Here is a 20,389-nt window from a genome sequence, read left to right on the forward strand (position 1 = left end):
TTTCTGTTTCTATATCCAGAAATGTTGGAAAATCTTATGAGCTTTCACAGAAGAAAGGGGAGTTTCTAGGAAGGAGGTTATACTGCCCTGCCTATGTCATCTTATTTGATTGAGGTCCTGCCACCATCTAGCCTCATTTTTGAACTCCAAGGCATTCTTAACTATAAGGTTGGAACAGCAGGAAATCTGAGCAGATGCTGGAGGCTGTCCTGCTGATCATTTGCAAGATTTTTTTGAATTTATTTTTGGAATTGTTTTCTTTAATTGACAAAGTAGGAGTTTTTGTTCAAGTATTTTCCTGCACTATTAGAAGGCCTTTTATTAGAATTGTCCTAAGCTCTAATGTTAAGAAACTGAATTTGACAGGAGCCTTGGAGACAAGTTGGAGGAATTGCTTTAAATTTTGTGACCTTTTTAAAGAAAGAAAGTAGTGCAGAGGTTTAGAAAGAGATTTTGAGTTTGGATTGCAGCCAATGTCATGTCATCGGCAAAAAGCAATATAAGTCAAGAACGTGTAAGAGGCCATAATTGGAGTGCAAATATCTCAGGACTATAATACTGGAAGTGATTTATGTAGATAATAGATTGTAAAACTGCAGTGAAATTTGAAAATAAATTTTAAGTAGAATTTAAATTGTGTGCAATTGTAGAACAGAGGAATTTTTCTGAAATTCTAAATTAGTCAACATGCAGGAGAAGTACAAAAGGAACCTTCCTGAAAATATTTCAACACAAAGCATAATGGAAGTAATGATGTTGGAATCAGATTTATTACTACTTGTGTATGTTGTGAAATTTGTTGTTCTGCAGCAGCAATATGATGCAAAACAAAAATGCTGTGCAGGAAGCCATTATACTTCACCTTAGAAATATGACTTTTTCTTGTGCTCAGATAAAAGAGACTGAATTCTGAACATTGTGTAGCTATTTTTGAGTCTGATCTGAAGTTTGGGCTTCAGTTTTTGTATGATCTGACTTGACAATCCATTCTCTGTAACAGGTACTAAATGTTTAAAAGGTTTGGTGTGTAGCCAGTAAACATTGAGGCAACACTTTTGTTTCCAGGTACATTTTCTTGGAATACAGTTCGCCAGCTTTTGCTGTGGATGCTGTAAAAAATGCAGATGGATACAAGTTAGACAAACAGCATACCTTTCGTGTCAATCTCTTCACGGACTTTGATAAGTGAGTGTGGACTATTTCTATTCGGGGGTAGGAGGAAGCTTTAGAAATTTTAATTTCGCATTTTAAATTCACAATTTTAATAGTTCACATTGAGGGCTATTAAGAAACAAACGGACTGAGGTTAGGGGTATTAAGTGGGACTATGGGCATTGATCATTTGTGAAATAAATTTATTGAATTTGCTTAATTTATTTAAATGCCAAGAACCTGCTTGTTGCTGAAGCATTCATTTTCAGAACTTCCTTACAGCTACATTCAATATGTATTTTCTTATCAGGTACATGGATATTAGTGATGATTGGGAAATTCCAGAGAAACAGCCTTTCAAAGATTTTGTGAGTATTTGTGGTATTTTAAATCAACAATATAGAGATGTATTTGTTAAGATATTATGAATGGAAGCTCTTTTTAAATTGCACCAACATATAACTTTAGAGATCTGTGGATACAATAGAGGCTTTTAAGAGACTCTTGGATAGGTACATGGAGTTTAGAAAAATAGAGGGCTATGGGTAACTCTAGGTAATTTCTAAAGTAAGTACATGCTTGGCACAGCATTGTGAGCCGAAGGGCCTGTTATTGTGCTGTAGGTTTTCGATGTTCTATTGAGCAGTGTAAAGGGATTTAGATTCAACATGAAAATGAAACCTGAACCAAGCAGCAGCAGATCCTTTTGAAAGCTTTATCACTGTTTCAGAAGTAATTATAATATCTTGGCAGCTATCTGTATTGGGCAAATAGTACCGATGATTTTAATATCACAAATGTTGGTTACCACTGTTTCATTTAAAAGATATTAAACAGCAGTGGCTATTTTGCAAAGTCCAAACAACTGTTTTCACTTTTTAAATCACTGAATCACATTAACAAATTAAACATGTCCATTATGAACAGTGCAACTACAATAAGGGGAAAGTTCTATTTTCAATTCTGCCATTTAAAAGTGGACATTTTTACATCTAACCATTAAAAGTTAGCCTTATGTTGTATGTTATACAGGGGAATCTTCGATACTGGATAGAGGATCCAGACTGCAGAGACCAATGCAGTATTATCTATGAATCCGGAGACAGGACAGCTATCTTATGGAATGATATAAAAGAACCCGTCATTATTGAAGAGCGTGCAGTGAGTATCATTTGAATATCAATATTGAATTGCAGGGGAATTTTGAGAGAACTAAATATGTAAAACAAAATAATTGTACCAAGTTAACATGTTTGTTTTTTTTGCTTGTATAGTAAAGTAAAATGGATTGATAGCAAAGGGAATCTTATTCTTTTGTCTAAGCAGTGGAGTTCTGCAGCCACCAATACTGGGACATCTGTTTTATGTGACTCCATATAAATGTAGGTGGGCTGATTTTAGTAAGTTCAAAGGTTAAAGAAAAAGAAATTGACATCCTTCCTCACAGTGCGAAACTCCATCAAAGATTTCAGTCAGATATAAACCAGCTGGAGATGCGGTCAAAGAAGTGGTATATGGAGTCTAATCCTGACAAGTGTGAGGTGTTACACTTTGAGAGATCAAATGCACAAGGAAAGTATATAGTAAATAGCAGGACTTGAGCATTCATATACAAAACAAACTTTGGGTGCAAGCTGTAGCTCCCTGGAAAAGGAAACATGGATAAATAGTGTGGCAAAGCCATCTAATAGCATGCTTGCCACTGTCAGTTTGGGTGCTAAGTATAAAAGTCAAGGAATCATATTGTAGTGTTAAAACTTTTAAGTCCCATTTGAGGTACTATATGTAGTTCTAGATGCCACATTGGGGGAAGGATATGGAAGCTTTGAAGAGGGTGCAGAGCAATGTTCCATCTAATTTTTAGCAGTCGGTATGCGGAAAAATCTTATGTTGTGCAAATTTTTTTCCTGTGACAAAAGTATGTGTGCACTGAATGCACGCATGGCACAGTTTATGTCGGTTTACAAAATATTTGACATAAAACTGCACAGAATAACAAAATAACATACATATTCTGTTAACTAGTTAACAGAAACATTTAGCTAAAAGATTATTTTCAATAAGTATAATTAATTTCTTCATTATTTTAGGTAACTAACCTTTTGTGCTCACATTAATTTCCTTTGTGCGCTGGTTGAAAAATGTGTGTGTATGCGCACAGCTTAGAGGGAACATAGGTGCAGAGTAAGTTCATTAAGATGCCAGGATTAAAAAGTATTAGCTATAAGGAGAAGTTAGACTAGGAAATATAGTAGAAGTCTTTAAGATTATGAGAGGCATAGATGGGGTAGATGTTCAAACATTTCCCATTGAAGAAGTATCATGTACTAGAAGCCATAGCTTTAAGGTGAGAGAGAGAAACTTTAAAGGAGATGTGTGGGGCAGGTGGGATGTGCCTGGAACATGTTGCCGGGGGAAGTGGTGGAGGCAAATATGAAAGCAATATTTAAAAGGTGTTTAGACAGGCACATAGACAGATAGAGGGTTGAGGGATATAGACCATTTGGGGTTAGCTTAGGTTGTCATTGTGGTTGGCATAATCATGGGGCCATAGGTTCTGTCCTTGTGGTCGACTGTTTTGTTGTATGGAGTACCTTGTGGCCAGTAACAGACACCATCTTGCTTAGAGTACTGTGTACCGTGAAATTTCTATGATAAACCCACTAAGCTAAGAACATCAAGAGGTATAGAAGTAGACCATTCAGCCTCTTGTTCCTGCTCAGACATGGTTGATGTTTTACATTTGGGTCACTTTGACCCTATACATTAATATCTTAAATTCTCTCTGTTGAATATACTTCGGGAATGAGCTACCACAACCTTATGTAGAGAATTACAAAAACTCACTATCTGCTTGATGCCGATAGTTTTCCTCTTTGTTTTGAATGGCTTACTACATGATTTGTGACTGACTCGGGGATTGTATTTTCTCCAGCTAGGATAGTGCTAACTCTGCACGAATCCTGCTTGGATTTCTGTGAATTTGTATGTTTCAATGAGATGACTCCTCATTCTTCTGAACTGCATTATGGGGCCTATTTGCTTAATCTTTCCTCGATCATCCTAGGAATAAACCTAGTGAATGTTCAATGCCCTCTCAACTGCAGAAGTATTTTTCCTTACCAAGGAGAATGGAATTGTTTAGTCTTCAGGTGAAGTCTTGCCTGGACTGTATGTAAAATTGAATAGAAGGTTTTTACCATAGAACCATAGAACATTACAGCACAGAAGCAGGCCTTTTGGCCCTTGGCTGTGCCGAACCACTTTTCTGCCTAGTCCCACTGACCTGCACCTGGGCCATATCCCTCCAAACCCCTCTCATCCATATACCTGTCCAAGTTTTTCTTAAGTGTCAAAAGTGAGCCCGCATTCATCACTTCATCTGACAGCTCATTCCACACTCCCACCACTCTCTGCGTGAAGAAGCCCCCCTAATATTCCCTTTAAACTTTCCCCCTTCACCCTTAACCCATGACCTCTGGGTTTTTTTCTCCCCTGGCCTCAGTGGAAAAAGCCTGCTTGCATTCACTCTATCTATACCCATCATAATTTTATACACCTCTATCAAATCACACCTCATTCTCCTACGCTTCAGGGAATAAAGTCCTAAACTATTCAACCTTTCTCTGTAACTCGGTTTCTTAAGTCCCAGCAACATCCTTGTAAACTTTCTCTGCACTCTTTCAACCTTATTAATATCCTTCCTGTAGTTAGGTGACCAAAACTGCACACAATACTCCAAATTCGGCCTCACCAATGCCTTATACAACCTCACCAAAACATTCCAACTCTTATACTCAATACTTTGATTTATAAAGGCCAATGTACCAAAAGCTCTCTTTACAACCCTGTCTACTTATGACACCGCTTTTAGGGAATTATGTATCTGTACTCCCAGATCCCTCTGTTCTACTGCACTCCTCAGTGTCCTACCATTTACCTTGTACGTTCTACCTTGGTTTGACCTTCCGAAGTGCAATATCTCACACTTGTCCGCATTAAACTCCATCTGCCATTTTTCTGCCCATTCCTCAACTGGTCCAAATCCCTCTGCAAGCTTTGAAAACCTTCCTCACTGTCCACTACACCTCCAATCTTTGTATCAACAGCAAATTTGCTGATCCAATTTGCTACATTATCAACCAGATCATTGATATAGATGGCAAATAACAATGGACCCAGCACTGATCCCTGTGGCAAACCACTAGTCACAGGCCTCCACTCAGAGTAGCAATCCTCCACTACCACTCTCTGGCTTCTCCTGTTGAGCCAATGTCTAATCCAATTTATTACCTCTCCATGTATACCTAGTGACTGAATCTTCCTAACTAACTTCCCATGTGGGACCTTTCCTGGTAACTTCCTCGAAAAACTCTAATAGATTGGTTAAACATGAACTACCATGCACAAAGCCATGCTGACTGTTTCTAATAAGTCCCTGTCTATCCAAATACTTGTAGATCCTATCTCTTAGTATTCCTTCCAATAATTTACCTACTATCGATGTCAAACTTACTGGCCTATAATTTCCCGGCTTACTTTTTGAGCCTTTTTAAACAGTGGAACTACATGAGTTATCCTCCAATCCTCCGGCATCTGACCCGTGGATATCGACATTTTTAATATTTCGGCCAGGGTAAATTTTTACTCTTGTATTTAAATCTTCTTGCAATAAGGACCAGTGTTGGTTTCCAAATGCTTGCTGAACTTGCTTACCAGAATTCACTGACATACAATGGAAGACATAAAATTTCCTATGTGTTTCAAAAAGTAAATAAATCGTGCAAAAGAGGAATAATGAGGTTGTGTTCATGAGTTTGTGGACTGTTCAGAAATCTGATGGCAGAAGGGAAAAAGCTGGTCATAAAACATTGATCATGGACCTTCAGGCTCCTGAACCACCTCTCCCAATGCTCTAATTAGGAGAGGGCATGATCTATATAATGAGGTTCTTTAATGATGGATGCTTCCTTCTTGGGCACCACATCTCCTCGATGTTGGGGAGTGCGATGCCTATGGTGGAGCTGGCTGAACCTACAACTCTCTACGGCCTCTTTTGATCCTGTGCAGTGGAATCTCCATACCAGGTTATGATACAAGCAGTCAAAATACTGTCTACAGTACATCTGTAGAAATTTGCTAGTGATATACCAAATCTGCTTAAACTCCTATTGAAATATAGCCATTGTTGTGCTACCTTCATGTATGCATCAGTATGTTGAGCCCAGGATGGATCTGCTGAGGTGTTCAAATCTCATCCTTTCCACTGCTGGCTCCTTAGTGGGACTGACTTGCCCTGCCTGAAATCCACAATCAATTTCTTGATCTTGCTGACATTGAGTGCAAGGTTGTTGTTGTGACACCACTCAACCAGCCGGTCTATCTCTCTTAGTCTTTCACCACCTAAAGAAATTTGTTTCCTACCAGTGTGGATGATGGTTCCACTTTATATTTCATCTGCCATGTTGCGTTATTCTTGATCCCTTCATTTAAATCATTGAATATAGTTTGTGAACAACTGGGGCATGATAATAATTCTGGTGGTTGCAACCTCCCAATCTAAGAGTAACCTGAGTATTTCTATTTTCAACCACTAATCACTTCCCAGTTCACACCAATGTACTACCCTTGTATAATGGATTATAATTCTTAATAATTTGTTGAGAGTCACTCTATTGAAGACCTTATGGTCAAATTTTGCCACATCAGTGAATTTATTTTTTTAAAATCTGCTTTATAATCTCTTGAAGATTAGTTTATTGCTCCATTCTATTGTTATTTTTGATGTGTTTCCTTCCCACTTCCTTAATTTTCTGCATATTCCCTAGCACAGTTGTTCTCACTAGTTTATAGCTCCTTGTGTAGAATTTGAAATGTCAGAAGATGATACCCAGTGCATTCACTGTCTCTATCAGCACCTCCCTAATTCCTAGAATATGGGTTAACATGTTATGAGGATTTATTGTGCTTTATTCCCATTAGTTACTGATATTAATTTCCTTGAACTCGTTTACTCTGAGCCATTAGTCTTTTACTACTGGAAAATTTTGTGTGTCATCTTCTGTTGGAAAAAAGCATAAAACCATTTTATTTCTCTGCTATTGCTTTATTTTCCCCAATGTATTTTTTGCTTTCTCAGTCTAAGCAACCCCATCAAATTCTGATTTTTGACTTGATAGAAACCTTTTGTTTTTACCTCGCCTATTCTTGTATTTGGGTTTACTTTTTGATTATATGCATCTTCCATTGATCCTGTCTTCACTCATAAACCATGGATAGATCACTTATTCCATTCTTCTTTGTCTACAGAAGGATAAAATATTATTTGTAAGATGTTAATTGTTGAGATATTAACTACTGCTTTGGAGTTTTTATAGCCAGTTCATGTCATTTGTCTTGGCAGTTTACATTATTCAGATTTAAGACATAGATGTAGATTGAATTTAAGTCACCTTCAATCTAGTATAAAATTGCAACATGTAATGATCACTGTTGGCTAAAAGCTCTTTAATCGATAGATTATCAAAATTAACAGATTAAAGCTTTTTTTTCCATTACACAATGCTAGAGTGAAAGTATTAAGCTCCTTCCCTTGGTTCCTCAATGTTTTGTTGGAAACCATCTCTTTTACATTCCAATGAAGTGTCCTCTACACAACCACTGGTGATTTTTGTTCCACCTGTTTATATGTAGATTAAAGGCTTCCATGATACTGGATTTCTGTTAGATGCGCCTCCAGTTTCCTGGTTTGCAGATTTGTCATTATGATTTCTGTGGTTTGGGAGCACATATACAAATTGCTGCTAGTATTTTCTGTCACTTGCTGTAACTACTTCTACCCAAACTGTATTTTGTAAATGTTCTTACTGAGAAATTTCATCACTATTGCAGTTATTCTGTTCCTTAATATAAAAACTAATACCCTCCTTTTCTGCTTTTGTACTGTAGTCTGTTCTAAAAGTTAATATCCTGGAATGTTTCTTTTTACATTATTTTTATTCAGAAAAAAAACAAGATTTACAGTGCAACACATAGATATATCTCAACATAACTTGTGTACGTTCATATATTGTAATAAAATTGATCAAAATGTTATAACATAACACATAAAGGTATACCACTCTGTAATCAAAAATTTAAAGATAGATCATACATAATAAAAGTTTTTTTTTAGTTTTTACCTCTCTTTTAGCAAGAAGAGCAATCTTGCTTAAATGGAAGGAGTCTACTCCTCCTACACATCTTCAATGGCTACGTGATATTATGTCGTATTTAAATTTAGAAAAGATCCGCTGCTCAGTCTTAAATTCAAAACAATCTTTTTATGATATCTGGGGACCTTTCCTAAATTACTTTTCCAATTTATAAAGTTTAACAGTGCACAGACTTTTTTGTATATTTTTATCTTCTCTTCTTAAGCGAATATGCTTTTTTTCTAATTATCCATTATCATCCATCAGCTTTTTTCTTTGGTAGTTGGTAGGGGGTTGACTTTTTTTTATATATATAAAAAATATCCTGGAATGTTTAATTCGGTTTGTCATTTTGCAAATACATTTCCATAATGGTTCTTGGGTTGTACTGATTCGTTTTCATGTGTGCCATTAATTCATGAACCTGTTATAAATGTTGTAATTTGTATTCATTTGCTTACTGATAAATGGACTATTGTTTTGTACCACCCACCCACCTTCCCCTTTCTCCCAATACCTTATTCTGACTTCTGCCTGACCTGCTAAGTTTGTCCAGTATCTGTGTGTGATGCCTAAACACTTCCAGGCATCGCGCTTTAACTTTGAATATTAATTATCGTGTCTGCTTTGAATAATCGCTGAGCAAGTTGTATCTGCTATAAAATGTTCAGGTTTGTAAATACTTTTATTATTGTTTACAGCGCTGGACAGAAACATATGTTCGTTGGTCTCCCAAAGGCACGTACTTAGCAACATTCCATCAGCGTGGTATTGCTCTTTGGGGTGGGGAGAAGTTCAAGCAAATTCAGCGGTTCAGCCACCAAGGTGTCCAGCTAATTGATTTTTCTCCATGTGAAAGGTATTTATGTAAATGAAGACTAATAGCTTCCTCAATCGTAATTCTACATTTGTGCTCAGTGTTTTAGCTATGTTGTATCCTATAACTGAAGTGTGTTAAGTTTTTTTTTAATAATCCATGAAAATTTTGCATTGGATTACCTATATTTATGTTTCAATAATGTATTCAATTTTATTATTTTACCTATACTTCTCTTTCATGCAGTGCTTTAAAATGAATAATCTATTTGTTCAGCAGTCAAACAATATACATTACATTATAACAATCTTTTTTGGGACAGCAGTATGGACATATGGAATTGAAATTTAATCCTGCAATGGTGATGCAGTTGTGATGTGGAAATGTGGCCACGTTTGATATCCATTTGGGAATGCAGTTCTTTCACTAGCTGAGGTGCAGTATTCAGCAATAGAAATGCAGGCATAAATATAGTGCAATTTTTTGTAGTCTTAGTGAAGTTTGAGGTTAGAGTGCAATGTACTGACTATAATGAGGATCAGAAGTGTTTTTCATACCCAGAGTCCAACTCAAGCAATCACTGGTCCAAGCTAAGTTACTACCTAGCAAACATATTAACCATATAACCATAAAACAATCACAGCACGGAAAACAGGCCATTCCGGCCCTCCTAGACCGTGCCGAACTCTTAATCTCACCTAGTCTCACCTACCCGCACTCAGCCCATAACCCTCCACTCCTTTCCTGTCCATATACCTATCCAATTTTACCTTAAATGACACAACTGAACTGGCCTCTACTACTTCTACAGGAAGCTCATTCCACACAGCTATTGTCAAGAAATATTCAAGCTCTTTGTATGGGAAGTACCATGCTTGTCTTGCGAGGCATTTCTGAGCTAGATCTGATTCATTTGCAAAAATCAAGGGTAGCTTGATGTTTGTGCTTAATGATAATCGGATTGAGATTGTATTAACAAATCCACAGCAGATTTTGTCTGTGTCTGAACTTGTAACTCATAAATAGATTAGTACAGAAAACTAGATACCATTTTAATTTAATTTCCTTCTTTCAATCTCCTTTTTAACTACCCTACTTCAGCAATTTTATTATTAATTGAAGTTTGTTTCTGACCATTTTGCAAATGTTTTAGTGCTGCTGATGCTAATGCCAGTAGAGCTAAAGAATGAACATGACTTGGATGTATTTGAATGCTAACAATTTGTTTCTTTAATTACCCTTCAGGTACATGGTGTCATTTAGTCCTCTAATGGACACAAAAGACGACCCTCAAGCCATTATCATTTGGGATGTATTAACAGGCCATAAAAAGCGAGGGTTTCATTGTGAAAGCTCAGCCCATTGGCCAATATTCAAGTAAGTATGATTTCAAGAGTGCTTCTGTGCCAGAAGGTAATTAAACCTGAAGAAAGTAAATTTGTTTTCTTTTCCTTTTTGTTATTATTAAGTTTTGTAAATGTTCACCAGTTAAACACTTGCATTGTTCCTGTCACCTGTTTTGTATTTCAAGAAAATAATAGCTTTTTTTAAAACTCAGAGGCCTCAGCTGTTCATTCACAAAACACATGAATTCTGTGCAGCAAATGTGGAATTCAGACAATTATTGAACTGGGCTTATGAATGAAGTTGACTTTTATGACCATAACTCCAAATTGTCATGAATCTCTATCTGATGCATTTGTGTTCTTCATGAAAGGAACTCTGCCAACTTTGTCCAGTCTGGTTTGTATATGACTCCAGGACCTGGCTGGTGTGGTTGGATTACCAAGATATTGGTCCATTCAATTCAGAGGACAGATTGGATGAACAAAATGTAGGCTGTGGTATAAGTAGTATTAGTGTGATCATTTGAGTCAAGTATGATGTTCTCCTAAGGCGTTGTCTACTGGTATTTCCTCACATAGTTGTAGAGGCTGATCGGTATCCGCGTATTCTGGTGCAGTGTGAGCAAGAGTGAGTGGTGGTTGAGATCAATGGTTGGGTCTTTTGGTTGTTCGTTCTCCCATTTTACAGCTGCCACATGTTCTCTGCAGCACAGCAGAGGTTGTTCTCATGTAATACAGCTCCCTCTTTAACAGATTTCATCTAGGTATCTACTGAGCACAATATCTTTTCAGTTTTTTGATGTAGCTCTAGAGACATATTTGTTAAGACATTATTATTGGAATTTCTTTTTTAATTGTACCAACATATAACTTTAGAGTTCTGCGGACACAATAGGGTCTTTTAAGAGACTCCTGGATAGGTACCTGGAGCTTAGAAAAATAGAGGGCTATGTATGGGTAACCCTAAGTAATTTCTAAAGTAAGTACAGGCAGTCCCCGAGTTATGAACGTCTGACTTACAAACAACTCGTATTTACAAGCGGCCTGCCATAAAGCCTATTATATTGAAAATTCGAGTTAAATACAATGGTTCGTAATAAACGAATGCACACACTACTGTGTGATGCTCATGAAAACATTGCGTGGCTTCAGCGGTTCGTCGGCTCGAGGAAGGAGAACATTATCCGCCATTTTAACACTGTTTTGAGTGTGTAACTTTGTATTTGGCTTAAACTTTTCACTTATTTACCATGTCTCTGAAGCGTAAATCCGATGCAAGTGCTGTTCATGCATCAAAAAAAAGGAAAACAATCACGATTGAAAATAAGGTGGAAATAATAAAGCAATCGGAAAGAGGTGAAACACCATCAGTCATTGGAAAAGCATTAGGCTACAGTTGGTCAACAGTCGGAACAATTTTAAAGGATGAAGTGAGAAAATGGAGCATGTGAAAGGCCCTGGCCTGATGAAAACTACAATTATTATTAAGCAATGCAGTGGTTTGATTATTGAAATGGAAAGGCTATTGATACTTTGGTTAGGCGATCAAAATCATCGTAATATTCCTATTAGCCTTACTTTACTGCAAGAAAAGGCTCGGAGCCTTTTCAATGAATTGAAAGCTGCACGTACAGCAGGTGAAGGTGATTGTGATGAAGAATTTGTTGCAAGTAGGGGTTGGTTCAATTGTTTCAAAGTGTAGGCAAATTTACATAATAGTAAAGTGCAAGGTGAAGCAGTGAGTGCCGATGTAAGTGCTGCGAGTGATTTTCCTGAAACGTTTAAAAAAAAATTATTGAGGAGGGAGGTTATTTGCCAGACCTTATGGAACTAGAGCAGCAGATGAGAGCATTTGAGGAAGAAGAAGACTGGGACCTAGGAACTCCGGAACCGAAAAAGTTTGTGACAAAAGAGTTAGTTGAAGCCTTTCGTCTCATCGAAGCAGGGATGGCAAAGTTAGAGAAGCAAGATCCTAATAGAGAGTGGTTCGCCAAAGTTCACTGTGCAGTTACTGAGGACCTCAGCTGCTACAAGGCTATTTATGACGAGAAAAAGAAAAGCTCTGTACGTCTCCCTTGATGCCTACTTCAAGAAATTGACTCAAGTAGTAAACCCCCCACCCCCCCCAAGCAGCAGAATCAAGTCCTGACTCTCCAGCATCAGGTCCCTCATAATGTTACCTCACAAATGCCCCTTCCGGTATGCAAGACATCAGTGGAACCATATGTAGTTACTTTTATTATTACTGTATTATTATGTTGAAGATGTATGAAGTGTTCTTATGTGTTTTATATGCATAGAGAGGTAAAATATATACTGTATACTAAGACAAATGTTTGACTAACTGATGCTAAATAATACTGGATGTACCTGTTCTGACTTAAGTACAGACCCGACTTAAAGACGGACTTCGGAACGGAACTCGTTCATAACCCGGGGACTGCCTGTACATGTTCGGCACAGCATTGCGGGCCGAAGGGCCTGTATTGTGCTGTAGGTTTTCTATGTAATATCAAATTTCTTCAGGCTGATTTTGATGTTATATTTGGGTGTTTCCTTTCCCACCAGGGCTCCCTGATTTACCATTGAAGAAAAAGTTAAAATGTATGTGCAAGGTGCAACCCAGCTCTTCTTCCCCCCATGCCCTTCATCCTTTCTGTGCTAAGACCATATACTTAATTGCTCAGCTTGATCGTATTTCTTCCCACCCCCTTTCAATTACCATGGTATTATAAACTCAGCATTATCCTCTTCATTTTGACTTATCAGGACAGTATTCCTCGTGTAGTGCTGAATTTTCTCCTGTACAAAGTTTAAATGTCATATGGTGCCAACCAGAGCACTGCCTTCAGTAATGCAGATGGCAATTTGGACTGTAAAGAGCGTCATGTAAATAGTGATTTAAATGTTTCTTCTTCAATAGGTGGAGCCATGATGGCAAGTTTTTTGCACGAATGACACAAGATACTCTTAGTATTTATGAAACACCTGTGAGTATATCTGTTAAATGCTAGGATTTTTAAATCTTTGAATCATGAAGTGAACATGTTTAAATTTTTGTCTTCAAGAATGTTTCTCAAGGACAGAATACAACCAGTGATAGTGTAAGATAGAATTCGAGTCATACGAGTACTACAGCACAGAAATATGCCCTTCAGCCCATCTAGTCCACGTAGACCTGATTTTCTGGCTAGTCCCATCCACCTGCACCATAAGCATATCCCTTTAACCCCCTCCCATCCATGTACCTATGCAAACTTCACTTAAATGTTACAGTTGAACCCATGTGTACCAATTGAACTGGCTGCTTGTTCCACACTTGCACCACCATCTGTGTGAAAAAGTTTGTCCTCAGATTCTCCTTAAATATTTCCCCTCTCACCTTAAACCTGTGACCTCTACTTCCAAGAAACACAAACAAAATGTTGGAGAAACTTAGCGGGTCAGTTACCGTCTATACAAATAACAAAACAGTTGACCTTTTGGGCCGAGGCCCTTCTTGAGGACTAGAAAGGAAAGGGGGTAGATGCCAGTATAAAAAGGTTGTGGGAGGAGAAGGAAGTTAGCTGGCAGGTGATAGTTGAAGTTAGGTGGGCGCGAAAAGTAAAGAGCTGGGGAAGAAGGAATCTGATAGGAGAGGAGAGTGGACTGTGGGAGGAGGGAACGGGAGGGTGATAGGCAGGTGGGAAGAGGTAAAAAGCCAGAGTGGGGAAACAAGGAGGGGGGGGGGGGATTTTTGTTTTCACTGGACGGAGAAATTGATATTCTTGCCATCAAGTTGGAGGCCAACCAGATGGAATATAAGGTGTCACTCCATCACCCTGAGGGTGGTCTCGTCTTGGCACAAGAGAAGGCCATGGGCCAACGTGGGAATTGGCATTAAAAATCCACCAGAAAGTTCTGCTTTTGATGGGTGGAGCAGAGGTGCTTGACAAGGTGATCCCCCGATTTACCTTGGGTCTCACCAGTGCAGAGAAGACGGGGAGCACTGGACACAATCGATGACCCCAGCAGAATTGCAAGTGAGGTGTTGCCTCACTTGGAAGGACTGTTTGGGGCCTTGAATGGAGGCGGTGATTGGTCAGTAGCACTTAGCCCGCTTGTAGGGCTAAGTGCTGGGAGGAAGATTAACGGGGGGGGGGGCGCGGTTGAATGGATCAGGGATTTGTGAGGGGGGAGGAGTTTGGAGATAAAGGTAGGTTTAGTAGAAGGATCCCTTTGGAAATGATATGGTCAATATAACCTCGGGAATTGGTAGGTTTAAACAGATTGGTTGATAATTTGTCTCCAGAGATGGAGACAGATTGAGAAAGGGAAGTCTAGACTCTAGTCTCACTTAATCTGAGGAGAAAATCTTGCATGCATTCATCCTATCTATATACATAATGTTGCATACCACTATTATAAGATATCCCCTCATTCTGCGCACAGAGGAACAGAATCCTAAGCTATTCAACCCTTCCCTACAATTAAGGTCCTCAAGTCCTGGCAACATTCATGTAAATTTTCTCTGCACTCTTCCAAATTATTAATACCTTTCTTGGAGGTAGGTAGCCAAATCTGCACAGAATACTCAATTCAACTTCACCAAATTATTGAACAATTTCAATATAACTTACCAACTTCTGTACTCAGTGCCTTGGTTTATGTAGGCTAATGTGCCAAAAGCACTTTTAGAGAATTATAGATCTGTGTTCCCACGTCCCTTTGTTTGATTCTACCACGCACCGCAGAGCCCTAACATTCATTGTCTTGCCCTGGTTTGTCTTCTAAAGTGTAAAACCTTACACTTACAAATTCTATCTTCCTTTTCTTTAACCCACTTTCCAAGCTGATCAAAATCATGCTGCAAGCTTTTATAACCTTCCTCGCTGCCCACTGTGCCCCTATTCTTGGTGTCATCCACAAATGTACCGATCCAGATTACCACATTATCTAAACCATAAAGATGAAAAACTAATGGACCCAGCCCTAAACCACGCAGCACAACGGTCTGCAGACAGGGACAAGACTCCATTACCAATCTTTGACTTTTCCTGTTAAGCTAATGTGATATCCAATTAACTCCTTCATTCTGAATGTCAAGCAACTTAACCCTTCAGGCCATTATCCCATGCAGGATTTTGTCAAAGGCAGTGCTAAAGTCCATGTTCACCACCTTCATTAACCTTCCTTATAACTACCTCAACAGAACTTAAGATTGTTTAGATGTGACCTGCCACACACACAACCATGTTGACTATCCCTAACCAACCCTGTCTATCCAAATCCTTGTACATCTTGACCTTCTGAATACCTTTTAATAATTTGCATAATGTTGACATCAGGCTCACTGTCCTGTAATTTCCCAGCTTATTCTTAGAGCCTTTCTTAAACCATGGAGCAATATTAGCTATCCTCCAGTCCTCCTTCACTCACCTGTGCCTAAGAATGTTTCAAATATCTTTACCAGGGCCCCTGTAATTTCTGCACTAACCTTCCATAAAGTCTGAGGAAATAACTTATTAGGCCCGTATCCACCTTAATTCACCTCAAGACAGCCAGCATCACTTCTGCAAAGCAGATACTGTTCATGACTGCGCTGCTCTTTTGCCTCTGATATATAATCTCTATGTTTGTCTCCAGCGTAAATAAGGAGGCAACATTCTTATTTTAAGATCTCCCCCAGAAAACTTAAAAGGTGTGGAATTACCTGCATTTACCAGGGAAATAATGTTTTCATTTTTTCCCACCAAAGTGATAAAATGCTGCCTAACCCTCTCTGCATTTTCAATATTTTTTGTTTTGCGTTATTTATTCCCAATATCTGTAATACGCAGTTGCAAGAAAAAGTTTGTGAATCCTTTGCAACCACCTGGTTTTCTGCATTAATTACTCATAAAATGTGGTCTGAACTTCACCTAAGTCACAGTAATAGACACTACAATAATAACATACCCATTAGTCTTCCCATTTGTTTCTAGGTAAGATTCATTTGTAATTTTCCCAGGCTTGGAAAAGATCTTCTGGATAACGTTTTGAAGTTTCTCAGGCCAATCTGGTCCAACTTGTACATTTTCAACAATAACAGAATCCATTTTATCAGTTTCTAGAGGCTGATCTTATAAAATCTCACCCGATAATTCCTCATCGGAGATATTGGTGCTAAGATGGTTGCTCTGGAAGCTGGGGAGAGGGAAAAATGCAGAATATTTTGTTCAGTCTGTAATTTACAGCTTAAAATCTTGGCAGATTGCTGATATATGGGCCATAATTAAGTTTGCTTTCTGTGAGTACAGATGTCTCCTCCCCCTTACAAAGGTAGAGTGCTCCTATGAAACGTTCCTTAAGCCGAAATGGTGTAAAGCGAAGAACCATTAATTTATATGGGAAAAATTTTCGTAAAAGCAAAAATCCTCTTTGTAATGTGAAAACAGGTTACTAATGTTGGTCTTTTGTAAAAGCAAACATTCATAAGGTGGGGGACACCTGTACTAGATTTTGCAAATCCAACAAAAATACATGATTAATTGGCAAATGAAATAAAAACAAAGTTCTGAGTGGGTGAGGCCGTATTTGTAGTTAATATTTCAGGTCAGTGACTGTTCATTAATTAAATGAATCATTGTTTACCTTAAATTAAACATGTTTTAGGATGTAGAAGATGGGCAAAGGTGGAATATAACAGTGGAGATGTTCATGATGTAGGGCAAAAGGGACTGATTGGCTCAAGTATTAGTGGGGCTGGTTGAGAGGGGGATTGATGAGAGGGGGTGATGTGTCTAGAGATTAAGTAGAAGATGAATGAGAACGAGAAAAAGGAGTAAGGCAAAAAAATATTAGAACTAAGGTACATGGCGGAAGCAGTTCAAACAAAAAGTGCAGGAAGAAATTGTCAGGTCAGACAGCACCTCTGGGGAAAAAATAACATTTGGTTTAATGTTTTTGGAATTAATCAGAACTGGCCAATTTGGATACTTACAGAAAAGGCTGTGTGTCTGACATTCAGCACCGAGGGCTATAATCTGCCAATTCAAAGGATAAGATGCTTTGCATCTAAGGTTCCCAGACTTCTATGTGGAAGGTAGGAAGCCAATGATATGGGGGCTAGAATGGAACTGGGAAACAATTTTCATCCCTCAATTATGTCTATCCCTTCATAATTTATTTGTTTCTATAAGATCCCCTTTCATTCTTCTGAATTTCAGCAAGTATATTCCAAGGTGACTCAATCCTCATAAACTAACTCTCTCATCTCTGAAATCAACCTGGTGGACCTCCTCTGCACTGCCTCCAAGACCTGTATATCTTAAGTAAGGAGACCAGAACTACATGTAGTAGTCCAGCCATACCCTGCAGCATAACCACTCTGCTCTTAAATTCAACCCCCTTAGCAAAGAAAGGCCAACATTCTATTTGCGCCTTGATATTTTGTTGCATCTGCAAACCAACCTTTTGCTGGTCGTGCACAAGCACTCCCAGGTCCCTGTGCGCAACAGCATGCTGCAATCTTACTTCTAAAGTCGAGGACCTTGCATCTACCAGTTATACTGCATCTGCCAGGCCCTTGCCCGTTCACTTAACCTGTCTATATCACTGCAGACTGCAGTGCCCAATTTACTATTTGACTTAATTTTGTGTCATGAGCAAACTTAGATACGCTACTCTCTGTGCCCTCTTCCAAATCTTTAATGTATATCATGAACAGTTGTGTGCCCAGCTCCAACCCTTGTGGCATTCTGCTCACCACTGACTATCAATGAGAGATTTATCCCAGCTGCCTTCAATTGCCTCCACCCATTACCCGTAATTTCATTCATCCTTATGGGTTTTTTTAAAACATGGCATCTTACCATAAGCCTTCTAGAAATCCATGTATTTCCATTGCTGCACTCATTAAGAAATCCAGAAAGTTTGGGCTCCTTTACTTACTCTGCTCTCCTTTAGTTACTTAACAGGTACCCTTGGCCAAAGATCTTAGCACTCATTTGATACCATCCCCAATTAGGTTTTTTTTTCCCCCTCTCTGTATATTAAATAGATTTCAATCTTTTAATGTCCATCTGTCCTGGGGCTCTGATATTTAAATTAATCTCAGCCAAGCCCAATCCACGTTAGGATTCCAGGACTATGTCAACCTTTCCAAAACCAGTCCGTGTGCACACAGAAAGCCCCATTTGGGTGCTAATGGTCTAGTGCAAAAAGAGGTATTTGGTGGACTGGACAACAGCTGTTTACCTTTTCTCCACTGTTGCACCTAAATTTCTAGACCCACCATGTCCTTTAAGAGTGTTATTAATTTTAATCTGCATTTTAGATCTTCCTTTCAGTTCGTTCTCTGGCAGATTAGTGGATAGAGAAGGAGAAATCAGAGTATGATGTTGAATGTGATTGGGTTTAAATGCTGTCAACAACAGAAGTGATGTACATTTTAAATTCCTCTGTAGTTTGTCAGTTGCTTTCTCTTCAATGTGTGTAATCTTTTACTGTACATTTGAGGATCACTAATAATTAATTTTCTTTTCCAGTCCATGGGTCTGTTAGATAAAAAGAGCCTCAAGATTAGTGGAATAAAGTAAGTGTATTTTGAGTTATTTGCTAGCTTTTGTGAGTTCTGCCAAGGTTATACCTATACCATTCCTTTATCCCTTTTGTGCTGTCTTTTTCTACTGAATTTATATCTCTTATTCCATACAAATGTTTCATTCCTTTGCAGTCGGCTTTGTGTGTTATTTTTCAAGCTTGTTCAGGTGCACAAGGGCTCTTTTTAATCATATTGTGCTTTCTCATCAGGGATTTCTCATGGTCTCCAGGTGATAATGTTATTGCATTTTGGGTGCCAGAGGATAAAGATATTCCAGCCAGAGTCACTCTAATGCAGTTTCCAACAAGGCAAGAAATAAGAGTGCGCAATCTTTTCAATGTGGTGGACTGTAAATTACACTGGCAGAAAAATGGAGATTACCTCTGTGTGAAAGTAGATAGAACTCTGAAAGGTATACAGGTATGTGCTTAACCTGGGCAATATGGTCAACAAAGGGATTTTTTCCTAATTTATGTAAAGCCTAAACTCTCATTGATGGAGGATCTATAATACGCACCTTTTAATTAATATGAAATAGAACTTGAATTTTGAGGAGGATATTGGGGACAGTTGTAGATCCTGAGTCATGGTTAATTAAAATGTAATTCAGAGATAAGGGAAAGGACGGAGGCAATGTCTTTGCAAAGATTTTAAAGCTAATACATTTAAACAAGATTGCTTATGTGCTCAATCTTTGAGCTACAGCAATGGGATTAGTGTTGCACTGATTTTTTTCAAAGAGCCATCTATGAGAATGTAGGCCTCCTGTGCTGTAAAATTTCTCCATCAGATTAGGACAGAATAAATGGGGATCAGTTGACAACTGAAATACTGAATTTAATCCATAGTTTGTGACCTTACTCCCCAGTTAATATGTGAATGTGTAGGTTTTGCACAGTGGATATTCTGGCATTCTCTGGATTTGGTGGTGCTGGACTAGCAGATTTTTCTGAACTTACTGGATAGCATTCCCTAATAACATCCTAATGCACTTAATGTATTATTGTATAACCCTCTCACCATGTCTCATAACAAACTTGGCTCATTAGCTAACTCTGGCTAGCAGCCTCGTGAATCGGCGTTGCATGGAGAAGGCGACCTTCAATAAGCAACACGTTTCTCGAGTCAGTATGATTCATGTTCAACCAAACAGGATAGTTGGAATGTTCCAATAAGGGAACAAAAATTATGGTGAATGCTGTATAAATGCCACCCCATGCAAAAGTATTGTTTGCCAAGAAAATAAGACCTTACACCAGCATAAAATTAGAGTAGAAGTATATTTACAGATATTTCAATGTTAATGAACAGTTAATAG

At 38.3% G+C, this 20,389-nt stretch overlaps 1 protein-coding gene across 1 annotated transcript in view; it reads left to right on the forward strand.

Annotated features, from left to right (window-relative positions):
• The window catches only part of LOC140735554 (eukaryotic translation initiation factor 3 subunit B), a 53,219-nt gene that overhangs the window by 13,917 nt on the left and 18,913 nt on the right, over window positions 1-20,389 (forward strand). Inside the window, exons 3-10 of the mRNA XM_073060741.1 lie at window positions 1,066-1,185; window positions 1,463-1,520; window positions 2,185-2,313; window positions 9,047-9,204; window positions 10,408-10,539; window positions 13,432-13,498; window positions 19,016-19,062; window positions 19,281-19,491. Coding sequence (XP_072916842.1) covers window positions 1,066-1,185; window positions 1,463-1,520; window positions 2,185-2,313; window positions 9,047-9,204; window positions 10,408-10,539; window positions 13,432-13,498; window positions 19,016-19,062; window positions 19,281-19,491 — 922 coding nt within the window. The remainder of the gene's footprint in view (window positions 1-1,065; window positions 1,186-1,462; window positions 1,521-2,184; window positions 2,314-9,046; window positions 9,205-10,407; window positions 10,540-13,431; window positions 13,499-19,015; window positions 19,063-19,280; window positions 19,492-20,389) is intronic.

The sequence above is a fragment of the Hemitrygon akajei genome, chromosome 11 (genome assembly GCF_048418815.1).
Source record: "Hemitrygon akajei chromosome 11, sHemAka1.3, whole genome shotgun sequence".
NCBI lineage: Eukaryota > Metazoa > Chordata > Chondrichthyes > Myliobatiformes > Dasyatidae > Hemitrygon > Hemitrygon akajei.